At 38.3% G+C, this 15,343-nt stretch overlaps 1 protein-coding gene across 4 annotated transcripts in view; it reads left to right on the forward strand.

The window, feature by feature from the left end:
- The window catches only part of LOC127421977 (rho guanine nucleotide exchange factor 12-like), a 101,071-nt gene that overhangs the window by 64,247 nt on the left and 21,481 nt on the right, over positions 1-15,343 (forward strand). For 3 of the 4 annotated variants that reach the window (XM_051665245.1, XM_051665248.1, XM_051665246.1), the window contains 14 exons: positions 723-830; positions 2,967-3,095; positions 5,362-5,451; positions 5,536-5,646; positions 7,216-7,314; positions 8,030-8,072; positions 8,515-8,620; positions 9,687-9,812; positions 10,371-10,403; positions 11,909-12,026; positions 12,566-12,668; positions 13,446-13,661; positions 13,958-14,093; positions 14,542-14,577. In XM_051665245.1, coding sequence (XP_051521205.1) covers positions 723-830; positions 2,967-3,095; positions 5,362-5,451; positions 5,536-5,646; positions 7,216-7,314; positions 8,030-8,072; positions 8,515-8,620; positions 9,687-9,812; positions 10,371-10,403; positions 11,909-12,026; positions 12,566-12,668; positions 13,446-13,661; positions 13,958-14,093; positions 14,542-14,577 — 1,454 coding nt within the window. The remainder of the gene's footprint in view (positions 1-722; positions 831-2,966; positions 3,096-5,361; positions 5,452-5,535; positions 5,647-7,215; positions 7,315-8,029; positions 8,073-8,514; positions 8,621-9,686; positions 9,813-10,370; positions 10,404-11,908; positions 12,027-12,565; positions 12,669-13,445; positions 13,662-13,957; positions 14,094-14,541; positions 14,578-15,343) is intronic. The other variant, XM_051665247.1, reaches the window with a different exon arrangement.

The raw sequence follows: 15,343 nt of genomic DNA on the forward strand, positions 1-15,343 counted from the left end.
CTTCAGGGGTGGTAGCCAGTGTATTTTACCACTGAGCTACCCAGGCCAATTTATTACAGCTGACAGTTACATAAGCAAACAAGGTTTGAACATCAACCGTAACTAGATCAAATTGAAGCTGATGGCTTTTTAACACTTCTGTGTACAAATTTGAAGGCTCCTTATTGGATAAATACGGGTAAACGTCATACTATGCAACTACGCATTACTTTACGGAGAGCTTATGACCTACTAGTTAAGTCTTGCCTTAAGAACAGGTGGTGCAACCAAATTAATCACTGACTTAGTTACAAAATAACTTGTAGTTACTAAGCCCCTAGTGTGAACTTTACGTCCCAACTTACATGAGAACCTACGCACAGCTGGTGCAACCCTACCCAGATCTCAATCGGATTGAGCATCTATGGGATGTGCTGGACCAAGTCAGATCCATGGAGGCCCCACCTCGCAACTTACAGGGCTTAAAGGATCTGCTGCTAACATCTTGGTGCCAGATACCACAGGACACCTTCAGAGGTCTTGTGGAGTCCATGCTTTGACGGGTCAGAGCAGTTTTGGCGGCACGAGGGGGACCTACACAATATTAGGCAGGTGGTTTTAATGTTTGGCTGATCAGTGTAATTCAACCACTAGTTAGGAGAGGCTAGTTTCGAAAATAGGATTCCGATCAAAATGTTTTGAATTTATATGGACACATTTACTGACTATTAAATCTGTTCTAGGAGGGTCTATATCTCAAAAACATTGAGGGAAGCCGCTGGGTTGATGAGGATCATTTTAAGGGAGACTTCAGCCCTGAAGGTTTCTGGAGTGGAAGTTCAGTGGCATCTGTGAGTGCAGCCTTCAGTCTTTCCATTCTTGAAGGTTAAACCGTTAAACAGCTAAACATTGGCACTTATGAGTATCGCCAATTCCACCAGTAGCGGGGTTAACCACCACGCAATTGCATGGGGTCCCGGACGTCTGGGGGGCCCCAGTCAGAAAACTGAGCAAAACACTCAAGGGGTGACGGTGTTTTCACGCATTGACACTGTTTTCAGCCATCTTGGAACGATTCTCTTGCATTTTAAAGGCAAAGTACTCCAGGTTCACCCATTCATGCAACTCCAAACATCTGAACCCACTTCAAGTTATTATACAAATGAAAGATGCAAATACTCCTATTTGCATTAAAACAGGTCATCTTCATGGATGAAATGGTCCCACAGCACACCGCACACTTCATATTTCCTTGTCTATAAGACTGAGAGGAAGACAGTGGTTTACTTGTTAACAACGCCCTCATGTGTACATAACATGCCCAACGTGATTATCCAATCAAATTACCTCTCTGTTATTTCTTTATTTATACATTTTTAACCGATAGTATTAGTCTAACAGATTGTTAATGCTGGTCAATTGGTTAACCGTTTAACCATTTACATCCCTAACGCATATCTAAACATGCAACACAGTATCACAGAAAGGTTGGAGGTGACAGTGTTTCACCAAATTTGTAACAAGGAAGATTGTAAACTGTGAAATACAAACTGACACTACAGTGAACTATTAAAATAAACTCCAGGTGAAGGTGAAGTCAGTAGGACAGAAATATATTACTACTGTATAAAACAAATCCTCTAAATAATAATAATTCAGTATCATATTAAAATAATAAGCTTTACTGAACAATACTGAACATCTGGGTTCCAAAATGTGAATGGAGTTTTTTCACTCCCTGATCTTTTACAAAAAACATTTTTTTAAATATACTGTTTGTAGATAAATATAGCTTTTTTTTTTTTTTTTATTTTTTTTTATTGGTGCATGTAAATTATATTTATTGTATTATAAATTAAATACCATTCTTCCTTCTGTTCATTTAGTGGAAAAACTGTGGAAAACATGCATTCATTATCTTTTTTTTTTTATTAAACATTTTTAAAGTAATTAGCTACAAAATCTGTAAGATACGATTTTAAAATTATGATATAAAATCACGTAATTTCCCCCAGTTGTGCACTGAAAAGGGGCCCCTGACTGGACGGTTGCTTGGGGCCATGGAAATTGTAAACCCCACCCCTGAAGTCCACTCTTTGTGTGAAGCAGGCAGAGCTCTCATAGCCCTTGTTCCTAACTTCAGTGTGGTGTATAATTAAACCTAATAGTGTGTTCCGATCAAAACTGAACGATTAACTTTTTTTTTGTTTTTTTTTGTTGAAAACTGTAGTTTATTTCATCCAGTGGGAATAAAATCCCATGACATTGTTCACACAGAGCAACTGAGCATGCTACAAATCTTTTTTAGATCATTTTCATAAAATTTTATTGGTTTTATTTCACTTTGTTACACCTGTGGTGTTCCCGGTCTGAAGTGACCGGCCATTGGAAATGAATTGATTAGACTACAAAATACAGAAAGATTAAGTGTTCAGGAGCATCCCAATCCTTTAGATGAGCACATCATTGCATTTTACTAATTGAGACCTTTCCAACGATATATAACACATATTTCTATCTCATCTTTGTTTTACCAACTCTGAATATAATTATGATAATAAATTTGCAAATTATGAGAACAAAACAGTTCTTATTTGTCAGCAAATTAAAAAGCATTATTTAAGAATTGATAGGACCAGCTATATGCAGTGCAGTTCATGGGGAAATTAATTTATGACATTATTATTATTATTTTTTAATTATTATTATTTATTTATTTTATTTTTTTGCAGGGAGTGCCCCCTACTAGCCTGGTATAAGCTCAGTTCAATGAGTCCTTCAGTCAATAAAAATTATATATTTTTAAGTGCAAAACCTGTCATAATTACTTAAAAATAAGTTGACAAAAAGATCTAATGCAATATCTTGGGATAATATATGCAATATGAGAGATTTATTAACAATCTCATTTTTGACCGGGAACACAAAAGTTATCACAAACAAACACAACACAAGGGATAATTGTGTTTATGGTTTGGGCTGTGCAGGTCCAGCGGCGGTTCTACCCAGCTTCTCCAGACAGCCAAAGAGACTCCAACTGTTCCAGTCCAAAGAGCACCCCCAGAGACAGTCTCAACTCCTGCCCCTCTCCTGAGGCCGAGAATGGCTCTGACCTGGTGAGAAGTTGTGATAAGCTAACATTTTGCCCAGGCCACTTAATCAGCTGATATTTGGCCATTTTGACATTTCTAATAGATGAAATTACTCTGACGTCACACCGCAGGAAACCGTGCTTCCAGGTTCTTTTGAACAGCAGATTTCAATGGTGGAAAGCTTTATAGAATGTAATAATGTCTGTTAATGTTAATAATGTTATTATAAAGGAATATCTATGGTTTACAGTGAAGAAATTATGTGGGTTCTTTTCTGAATTATCGGCAAAACAAGTTTAAACTTGCTTCAGTGAGCCTGTGTGATTATGTCGGACATGTAACAGGTTGATGAATACACTTCCTTACACGTTTAACACTTCTAAAGCCTAAGAATTTGTGTACTTAGAAATTAAAACAATATGTGTCTTAAAGGTGCACTCAGCGATTCCTGAGAAACACTGTTGATATTCGAACTCAACTGCCAAAACAAACACACCCCTCCCTTCCGTGCTCCTTCGGAAGCTCCGCCCCCCAAATTCATCCACGCGAGACGGTTTTACGCACACCAGCTCCAGACACTCACATCTCTCCTGCTACTAAATCTAACATCACAAATGTTTTTATGCTCAATGTTTAGCAAATACTATGGGTTCTGTGAAACATAGAAAAATGTATGTTACCCACCTATCGAGAAGAAAAAGAGCAACTTCTGTATCCGTCTTCAAGCCTTTTACCTCTCGGAGGTCTCTCCACCGCTGAAAAGCCTCGCCGATGTTGACTTGGCTCCTAGCCCTCGACTTATCATAATCCTTCTTTTTTAGTTTATATTCGTCTACCTTTTTCTCTTGGTCTGTTTCTCAGCCATTTGTCCTCCTTGAATTTTAGAAAGTTCGCATCAGCCTGATTTGCCGTCGCTCTTCTAATGAATGTTCCTCTCGCTCTGCCCCCACCCCCCCATCCTGTGCACGCCCCTGTTGCTGATTGGCTGGAGAAGTGTTGTGTGGATTGGTCTGATCCACTTTGTTTTTGTCCCATTTACAGAGCCAGGGCTGTGTACAAGTGCTAGATTTTTTTTCAGCCCACCCACAGAATGGACATCTAGCAGACTGAGGAGATATTTGCAGAATTTGACAAAAAGTGTATTGGATTAAAATTACTGAGTGCACCTTTAACTGCTTAAATTATTAACCCACATACAATAAATAATAATTTTTTAGTTCAATGTGATCCTATCCCATATTAAAACTTAATAGCAGCCATTTTCGATAGAACAATATTATCTACTGCATTCAAAATAAATGCAAAGACATCATTTTAGTAGTATGACATTTTTATTCACTTATCCTTTCACAAACAGTAGTCCATCCGCTGGGTCCCGTTCCTCCCGTTACATCTTATTTGGTGGTCTTGGTCATATAAGATCATCATTAGATTATATTTGACCTCATATCTGTCACAGCGACAGCACTTTGGAAATTAATAACAGCCGTTTGCAATAGGAGTTTGCATGATTTATTCCGTAAAAAAGTTCATATCCACCAACCGCTGCTGCGGGTCAGTTGTTTCTAATAGAACAGACGTGATAAGAATGACAGTGACCCATAAAATATCATCATTTATGTAAAATCCTGAGTTTTTCCTGATGCAACGATCTGGTGGAAATTTGAAAAAGCCCTAATGTCCAATAATCTGTGGAAAACAGGGTGTTCCACCCCCACAAACAGCACTTTTTGGGCGGTTTCAGCACAATTTGAGAGAAGTGTCCATAGACAGCGTTCTTTTTTGGGCCACCAAAAGAACCCGGAAGTGGCTGGGCAAATTGTTTGTTTGTAAACAGTAACTTCATCTTATAGAACTATGCCCGCTTGGCTGGACACAAGTGGTATTTTGCTCTCTTGTCAGTTTTAAAGTCCTTATCAAAACTGCCCTTTCAGAGGCAAAAGGCAGTAACTACTCCGACACTAAAAATGAGGGGGAGAATGTCTAAGAGGCCCGATTTCAGTCATAACTCAATTTTGACAAAATGTGTAGTTGCTGTGTTTTGCCTTCGCACTGCAGAAAGGATAACGAACATTTCATTAAAATTAATTTCAGAATTTAATTTTATTTGTATTGGTACTGGCTTTATATCTGGCCATCAGTCATCTTATTCTATAAATATCAGGATCGGCATCAGCCATTTAAAAACCCATATCGGCTGACCTCTAGTGAGAACCGTGTTCCTTTTGTTTGACCATACCGCATGATCTCATATCAGCACATTTGACACTTTCTCTATTCCTTCTTGCAGGATTCTCGCTTCCAGTCTACCGTAGGCAGCCCCTCCTCCCACCTAATCATCCACCCTGAAGATGACGACTTTGATACAGAGCAGGAGCAGGTATTCTGAGTTTCTTCCCATTGCTCAGTGCAGAGACCTTGCTCTTGGTCATCCACCTCTTTAACCTGATCTGATGTGTCCCAGGTGAATGGCCAGTGCAGCTGCTTCCAGAGTATCGAACTGCTCAAGACTCGCCCTGCTCATCTTGCAGCCTTCCTGCATCATGTGATCTCCCAGTTTGACCCTGCACCTCTGGTGAGTTGCAGCACCCACCACTTATTTTTTGTGACAAAAATGAACATTTGTTACAATTTAAAAGTGAAGATTGTAATTTCTGCTCCACTAGTGACACCAAACGGAATTGCAAAAATAATGACAAACAGGTTTCCCCAACAATCTTACCACCCCTTCCGCCCCATCTCACTTTGGCAATTGTTTGGAAAAACTAGCCAATTCCTCTCTAGACAGATTAGTACAGGTAGTCCTGCCCCAAACCCACACTTTTCAGGAAGTCAACCTATGAATAGCTTACTGACAGTTTTCTGTGAATGTAAAACTGGGTTTAACTAAAGTATTTTAGCTAAACCAGTCAGTTTAACGCATTAATTCAGTGCAGTTAATTATAAAAAAAATGCAATTAATCATGCCCCCTGACTGTAGGTAAATTCCGTAATAAGGAATTTTCCTCCTAACTGAGCAATTCAAGCTTGAAGTATTACCTTCATATTTTGCAAGTCAAAGTCAGCAGGGAGCAGGCATTGCAACTCCAGTTGTACAGGCAACTAACTGTACAGGAAGCTGTACTGGCAGCTGGACATAGCATAGCAAAATGCAGTCTTCAGATGCATTTTTCAAAGTTTTAAACTACATTTGAAACCATTAAGTTTGCAATTAACTCGATTATTCAGTCAGCTGATCATGTAATTAATTCAATTAAAATTTGACCATTGACCATCAGGTTTCATCTGTTGAGGAGGCATTACTTAAAGGAATGGTTCACCCAAAATGAAAATTCTCTCATCATTTACTCACCCTCATGCCATTCCAGATGTGTATAACTTATACACATTTTCCTCTGCTGATCACAAACAAAGATTTTTAGAAGAATATCTCTGGTCTGTAGATCCTCACAATGCAAGTGAATAGTGGCCAGAAATTTGAAGCTCCAGAAAGCACATAAAGGCAGCATAAAAGTAATCCATATGACTCCAGTGGCTTAATCCATGTCTTCTGAAGCGATGCAATCACTTTGGGTGAGAAACGGATCAACATTTCAATCCTTTTTTGGATTCTATAAATCTCCACTTTCACTTTCAGAATGTAAAAGTGGAGATTTAGAGTAAAAAAGGACTTAAATTAGATATAGATTTAACCACTGTTGTTGTATGGATTACTTTTATGCTGCCTTTATGTGACTTTTGGAGCTTGAAAGTTCTGGTCACCATTCACTTGCACTGTATGGACCTACAGAGCTAAGATATTCTTCTTGAAATCTTTGTTTGTGTTCTGCAGAAGAAAGTAAGTCACATACATCTGGGATGCTATGAGGGTGAGTAAATGATGAGAGAATTAAATTTTTTGGGTGAACTATCCTTTTAATTACACTTTTTGATTCCTTGCCAGTGTTTCCTGAACCGCAATTCAGTGACTTTCTATTGCATTGTTTTTTCAGCACGCAACAACAAACATGTAGCGCACCAGTGCTGTCTGATTCACAAAAAAAGACTCTTTTTGATTAACCATGTCCGTTCTTTTTGGCAGAACAAAAACAAATATATTGTAGACTCATCAGTTTAACTCTCTGAATCTCACTTCCTTCCACAGCTCTGCTACCTTTATGCCAACCTCTACAAGCAGACAAACTCAAAAGAAACTCGTCGCATCTTCATGGACTTCTTAACGTTCTTCATAGACCGCGGGGCAGTAAGTGCAGCTCATTTTCACACCTCATTTCTACTCGTTTAAACCCGTCATTGTCTACGCTGCCTCAGTGTCATTTAGTCTGTGGGCAAGTTGGAGCAAAAACCTGGATCCACCCAGATCAACGCTACCTTTTGTCCTGTGATGTGTGAAGGGTTACTCCTCTCCCAGGAGCCTCAGGGGCAGGAAGTTAAAACACTCGCTGGCAACCTTTTACCCCCACGGTCATCACATATTGTTGTTCTCAAACTCAGCGTGAATGTGTTTGTGTGTGGTTGCAAGTCTTCCCTGCAGCAAACTTTGTTCTCTTTGTACCAGATGGACGGGTAGTTTACTTGGAACTCTTTAATAATTGTTTTCCCAATGCTCTTCTGTTTTGTAACCTTGAGAATTTACAATAAGGTTATATATATTATTATTTAACCCAGTAGTTAATATGAATTAACAATGAACAAAAGTATGGGTAAAAATTAACATTAACCAATAATTAATTTGTAATTCATAAGATTCATAATTGATTATACAATTAATTTATTTGTTAGTTCATGGTATTTAATGCATTAACTAATGTAAATGTAACAGAATATAGAACATAATTGTATGGTGTTATCGACATTTTCAGTGTTTACATTTTATTTTATTTTTATTTTTATTTTATTTTTTTTAATTCAAACCCACTTTTCCCATTTTAATTAAAGCTATTATTTCTGTTTGACAGAATTTGAAAGTAGCTGTGCCTGAATCTATTTCCTCTGAGCTCGGTAAGCATGTTCAGTTTCCAAGTATAATTTTAATAGCTGCAATCTACTTATTCCCTCCCTGCAGTGTTTGCAGTTTTAGTTTAACAGGTTTGTTTTTGATGTGTGTTTGTAGATTGTAAAACTTCCAAGCGCATAATAATTTCTCAGCCCTTGGTGGGAAACTCATAATCATTTGAAAGCACAAATCCTGTTTAACATTCACGTTGACTGTCGTGTCGACATAATTATGGATTTAGCCTCTAAAGCACTGGTCATTTTGCCCCATGTGTCATGTTGACATCACTTGAAAAAGCCACATTTAATGATGTGTACTCACTGTGAAAGGCCAATTGCCATTTCTGTTCATGCAAGTTGTTCTTCTGTGATCAAAACAGGGTTTGTTCCTGCGTGTGTGAGTGTGTGTGTGTTTGACTTTGGCTGATTTTTGTGTATTTGTTGTCAGAGCGGCGAAGACCAGACCTGATTCCCGAGGAATTACACAGGCAATATATACAGACAATGCAGGAAACGCTTCTCCCTGATGTACAGAGACACTTAGAGGACTTCCGGTAAGAAATAGGCCCTATTTACACCTGGATTTGGTAAAGCAAGACAGATCACTGTTTACATCTGTTGGAAATATGTGTCTCAAATATGTCTCCTATGACCACCTGTGATTGAATTTCATGGGGAGTCATCGGATTTCGACGGGAGGGTCAATAATTTCATGATTTCATATCAGTGTTTTACAAAAAAAGTGCTAAATAAACTTCAATTTTAATCACAAAACCACAAAGAGATGTTCTGAGTGAAATGCTCATATTTGTTCTTCTCTTGCATTCTCTATTTCTTTGGCTGTTACTCATTGCCGGTCTCTTGCTTGTCGGAACAGTGCACATACAAGATGCTTGATTGATTTCTTAAGTATCAATCCCACTTTTTGTGTCTCTTTACGATCAGCTGTGGCGTGGAAAGGAGAAGTTGACATCTGCACTCTCATAGAAGATATCTCATGTAGCCATCCTGGGCCAGCAACTGATAGTTGTGGTTATAGTTATAGGCTAGGGATTGATTCATTTAAAATTAATAATTTAATACTACTTAATACTGAGTGTGTGTATTGATAAAAAAAAATCATGAGGCCAGTGAAGATTCACACCTCTAGTGAGCGTGCTCCACATGATCACTACATGTTGATATCAGCGATTCTGAAGATGATGTGTGAAGTTTTGTGCATGACTATGTTTTGGCTTTTCCAGTTTTTTCCGATCAGACGGTTGTTTTCTTTAAAAGCCATAAATAGCTGCTAAAGTTTAAAACTCTTGTTTTAGTGCTGTAGCTGGTGGTGCAAGACACATTAGCATTTACATTGTAAATGCAATGTGGTCCCATGCATTTTAGACAGCCTCTGAATGTGGTTTGAGTGATCAGATTGGATTGGATCGGATCCTGTGTACACCTGTATCTAGTACTGTCTATTTGGGATTGGATTGGCCAAAACACGTTAATGCCAGGTTTAAATGGTGTCCAAGATGTCATCCATTACAACTAACCTGTACTGTACAGTTTTTCTTATTCAGATTGCAGTTTATTCACAATAACGTCTGTATAACAACATTGTATCCTCTATTACAGGCAGAAGCGCAGTATGGGCTTGACTCTGGCTGAGGTAGAGCTGTCTCGTCTGGACTCTGAACAGCTGGATCTGGAGAAAGAGAAATCATGTGCAGAAAACATCCTCTCTAAGATAGATGATATCCTGTAAGTCTTACACAAAGACCATATGAAATCCGACTTTTTGTGGCTTTTAGTCCATGTCTGTTAGCTCTGAGGTCATCTATATACCACTGTTCTTATAAAAGTTTACAAATCTAGCTTTTGGCACACATGTGCAATAAAAATGTACAGTCTTTTCCGGTAAGTTGGACCAAAAAATTTTGATGGCTGATAGTGCACAAATCACTTTTCGTCCAATGAAATGCTCTGGAATGTGAATGTCCTGCCCCAGCTCACGCCATTGGTTGAGTCAATGTTATACAATTTTTACAGTGCCGTTTTTGAGAAAATTAACCTACAAATGGGTTTATAGGCAGAAATGTGAAGCTATCATTTTATAAAAGAACTTACTGTTCATAAATTCATCCATTAAAACTTGTGTATTATTTGCTGTAAAGTTGTTTAAATTGTTTTTATGGAAAGATTAGGAAAAGAACATCAACACAGAAAAGACCTCTGCGCTCATCAAGCCATTTCATAAGGTCTGTAATCACTCAGTATCAAACGTATACCCTTCCTCTTACACGTGTGTCTGTCTTTCAGGTTGACTTCACAACCTACGGAAGAAGAAAAAAGGTGAGAAATTTCTTTCTCTTTCATGTTTTCCTCTGGCAAATCTTATCCATAATGATCAGCAATAAAGGCATTAGGAAAGAGGGTTATTTGATCATGCGTAAAGACGTTGCGTTGGATTTGTTTGTAAATTTTCAGCCTGGGGTGCCAGCATGTTGACACTTGATACAAATGCGAGATGCTGCAGAACATAGTGACTTAATGAGATTTCTAATCTTCATGCATTTCCTAGTCCTCATTTACTATAATGTAGGCAAACATATTTGAGAGGCCATATGGCAACACCACAAGCTGGTATGATTTATAAATGTACAGCACATATGTGGGGAGATAGATGGGGAACTTGAATGCATGTGAGTTTTGTGACATATGGCAGAAGGTACAATAAGTCATGTGGATCAGATGGATTCGGCCACATGGAGCAAGTAGCGCTCAACAGGCACAACATAACCCTCATAGGTGGAGTGTGTGGAAGGCTGGCGAAGGCTTAGCCTCCCCCTGGCCTCTGGCATAATGTGTATATTAATATAGGTATCGATAGGGAATTTAGATTGCCGCTCAGGGATGTTGCTGATCGTAACTGGTGGTTTAGGATCAGTTTCCCCACCACAAGTCCAAACCTTAATTACTAGTAAGAAGGGAAAAGTTGACTCTAGACCAGTGATTGCGGCCAAAATCATCTGCATGCAACCTGGGATTGGTGGTAGATGACCAGCTTAACTTAACTGCCCAAATCTCATCAAATGCCCGGGCTTGCAGATTCACATTTACAACATCAGGAAAATCAGACCTTTCCTGTCTGAATATGCTGCACAGCTCCTAGTCCAAGCTCTGGCCATCTCCAGACTGGACTACTATAATGCCTTGTTGGCCTGCCTCCCAGCTTGCTTGATTAAGCCACTGCAGAAGGTCCATATATTTGGTCTCTTTCTTCTATGGTAGCTTCTATACTTCAATACTACTACAGCCACTTTTGAGAACTTTGAGAGTATGGTACTGCAGATATTGCTGACTTTTGTATGACAAACTGCTTGCTATTGCTCCTTATTTGTAAGTCGTTTTGGATAAAAGTGTCTGCTATATGACTAAATGTAAATGTTAATGCATCGCTTGAGTGTCTGCAGCCAACTGTTGCTTGCATGTGCAAGGAAAATGTCTTAATTTGACATATTTTACCTAATTCTTGGATTAAAACCTATTTGTTAGACTATGTTAGCGAACAAACTTGTTGAAAATGAGTTTTTCCAAGTTTGTAACATTCTTTTTTAAATTTGCCTACATCTATTCACATTTAAATCAACAAGCATCCCAGTCTAGCACAAAATAAGCCAGCTGATTTGGTGAAAATAAAGTCATTAGACACATTCCTTGAACTTCTGAAGAAGGAAATTAAATAATTAGTTGCTCGCTTCTGTGTTCCAGTTACTGAGCTTATCCACATACGTAGAATATCCAGGGAGAGAATATTTTTTTAATCCACTCCTGAAACTGAGTTTTGTCTCTTCCAGCACCACCATGCAGTATGTGATTCTCACGTACATGAAGCATCTGGGAGTTCGGGTAAAAGAGCAACGAAACCTGGAGTCCAAACGAGTCCGAATTAATTTCCTTCCTTCCAAACTGAGGGTATATGTTCACACCCTTTTCTGCCCCCTTATATTTTCTAATTTCAAACACATTTTCTCTATTCCAAAACCTAGTAAGCTGCTTTGCTTTCTTACTACCTAGATAGGCAACTGCCTTAGCTTTCTAATAGAAAAGAAACATTAAAAGTGACTGATTTGGAACACCGTACATAAATATTGGGTAAAATAATCAATTTTCAATTATACTAAACAGTGTTTTATGACACATAAATGTATGGCTTTCTGCAACCAACATTTTTCACGCTTTGCCCGCTATCTTGGATTTATTTTCTCACTGAGCTTGTCACAATACATTCTAAGAAATGCCTTCCTCGTGAAGGATACATGTGATGCTGCCTTAATATTTGGCATGAAGCAAAAGAAACAGCATATTTAAGTTACCTTCCTTTTGGAACTTTTGGAACCTATGATGCCTTAAATGCTGCTTCCATAGGCAGCTCACTAGGTTATGAAATGGAGTCTTCTCAGTCTATGACAAAGCTGTTACCCTGAGCATTGTTGTTTATCCTGCCTGAACAGAAAAGTTGCAAACCAGAGAAGGATGGAGAGGAGAAGCTGAAAAAGCCTCGCTTCCCCATTCGAGTGCCTCCACGGTGGCCTAGTCGTGTTGAATCAGTACCAGGTAAGTCTAAGGAAGTGTTTTACAACCTTTAGTTATTGAAGCCATTTATAGACATATTTTTTCACTGGACATTGTGAAAACATGCAAGCCAAAAATGTTTTGATTTGTTTCACTTACATCACTTGCGTCAGATAAAAATAGCAACAGTGAGGATCAGGCTTCCCATTTATTAGGTGATGTAAACACAAGACGTGTTCTTGTGTTCAAAAACAGCAACACAGAGCGCAACAGAATGGAAAAAAACACAGGGGTTTCAAGGCAAGTTATTTGAATATTTAACTACTTAAACTTGACACTACATCCTTAAAATGCAACTCTACATGAGATGCTAAAAAATAGAGATGCAATCGCCACAATAGACCCAAGAATTAAAAAACAGTGCAGAGAGAATGCAAGAATGTTTCCTGTGTGAACGCCCCCTTGAACTGTCATTTTAAGCCATGTGTTATGTTCCTATAGCCATGTATTTGCAATTACTAAAGTTATCGACCAAATTTCCCCAAACTGTATTATTTAAAGCCAATTTTTACAATTATTTGATGCATGGTGAGTGTTGATATAACTTGGAATAAAAATGAATATTTAATAGATTGTTGTCCCAATATCAGCATTCTGCAGTCAAATGTAGAAGTAATGCTAAATGTTCCTAAGCTTGCATTTCCAAGAAATTTCCAAATCCAGAAGACTTGCCCTGATTTCTACTGTCCTTCCTCTTGTTTGGTGTATGTTTGTGTGTGTGTGTGTGCGTGCGTGCGTGCATGTGATATGTTTGAGCAGCTGGGAGGGCAGGGGATAATGTCAAGCAGAGGCCTCAGAAGCAGATGTCTCAGCCAGCATTGGGCGGGTCAGAGCCAACAGAGGGTGGACCTCTGCGGGGCAGTCAGACAATTGAGGGTTCGGACTTTATACAGAGCCCAGGATTCACCGCCTCACCACCATACAGCATGCCCTACAGCTCATTGTCAGACCCCTCTGGGAGGGAGACAGAGTTTAGTAAGTGCTGCATCTTCTAACTCAGCTCACTGTCTCACTTATCTGAGAGATTGTTATTCTCTTTGTCAAGCTCTTCTTTTTATGAACCTGCTGGCTGAAGCCATGGTAATTTACGAAACCACTCAAATTTACAAGCTAGGATTGGAAGTAGAGGAAATAAGCATTGCCATTGTCACCTTTCCCACTTGTATCTCATAAAATCCTGAATTCAAGCATTTGGATTTTTTGCACATGGTGCAGTGTATTAGTAGTTTTTCTGTAGTTTGAGGCTGTGACTAGGTCTTCTTTGTCCTCAGGGATGAGCCCATCTGCAGTGGTTTCCCGACTGAGCGATGGGCTGCAGTCTGGAGATGTGCTGGACATCATTTACCCATCCTGTGACTACATCCCATACAACATGGACCAGATGGATGAAGACAGAGATGGAGACAGGTGCATACTTGAAGAGTTCACTTTCATGTATCAAAAAATTCCTTTTTTGTAACTTTATAATTTTAGTCTGATTACTAACATGGACTTCAAATCTTCAAAGACAAGCGATTTAAACAAGCATTTCCATGCTGGTCCAGACATGTTTATGATCATTTGTGGCTGGTCTTGCCATTTGACCAACAGAACTTAACAGGTGAAGCTGGTTGACCAGCAGTGTTTATTGTTGGTTAAGTTAGTTTAGAAGCATGGTGGGGACACCAGCTTACCAGCATCCAAAGCATATGCATTTCGGCAAGGAAAGCACTTGTACAACTCCGCTTCTGTTTGCATGTATGTACTGTAATAAAACACTGCTCACAAACCTTACTTAATACCAGCTTTGATTTAGCTGCTAATCTAAGTGTGCACTAAGTGTCAGTGAAATGAGCAAATATGTACTGTTTTACAGACTCCTTGATGTGGGCACACCTAAACTGATAAGAAGGTACTGGCTATTGGCCACTGACTGCTGTCAATCACACCGTCACTATTTTAACTGCACACTGCACCAACTCACATATTCCGTTGAGCTACATACACTGCAAAAAAAAAAAAAAAAAAAACATTTTTCTTATTTAGTATTTTTGTCTTATTTTCCAGTTAAAATATCTAAACTTTCTTAAAACAAGATACATTACCTAGTAGGGGTGTAACAGTTCACTCATCTCACAATTCGGTTTGCTATACTGTACTCCCAGTGTGGTTCACGATTTTTCAAACTAAGCCTAAATCAAGAAAAGTTAAGATTTAATTTCTTTTTATTTTATTTGACTTTAAAGACATATGCAGAACAGTTCCTTTCCTTTAAAATGTAGCTAAAAATACTGTTCTTAAAAGTGCTAAATGATCCATCAGAGATGTATTGGGACTAAAAACATCCCAGAAGAGGGCAATTGTGGCACCAAATGGAAATATTAGCTAATAATTCTGCTTACTAAAAATACAGAATTATGTTAGATACATATGCTGCTTACACACTGTCACTGATTACATTTTAAATATTTTAAATTAAAATCATTTTTTTTTATATAATATTGTCTCTGATTACAACTAAATATTATTTTCAAAAATGCATACAGTATTTAATGGAAGTGCATGATTATACTTTTAATAATTATTTACTAATTAAATAAAATGAGACATGAGAATTGACATTAGGATTAGATTCCCCCATATAAATATTATACATAATATTGAGCATTATATACAGT

The sequence above is a fragment of the Myxocyprinus asiaticus genome, chromosome 31 (genome assembly GCF_019703515.2).
Source record: "Myxocyprinus asiaticus isolate MX2 ecotype Aquarium Trade chromosome 31, UBuf_Myxa_2, whole genome shotgun sequence".
Classification (NCBI taxonomy): Eukaryota; Metazoa; Chordata; class Actinopteri; order Cypriniformes; family Catostomidae; genus Myxocyprinus; species Myxocyprinus asiaticus.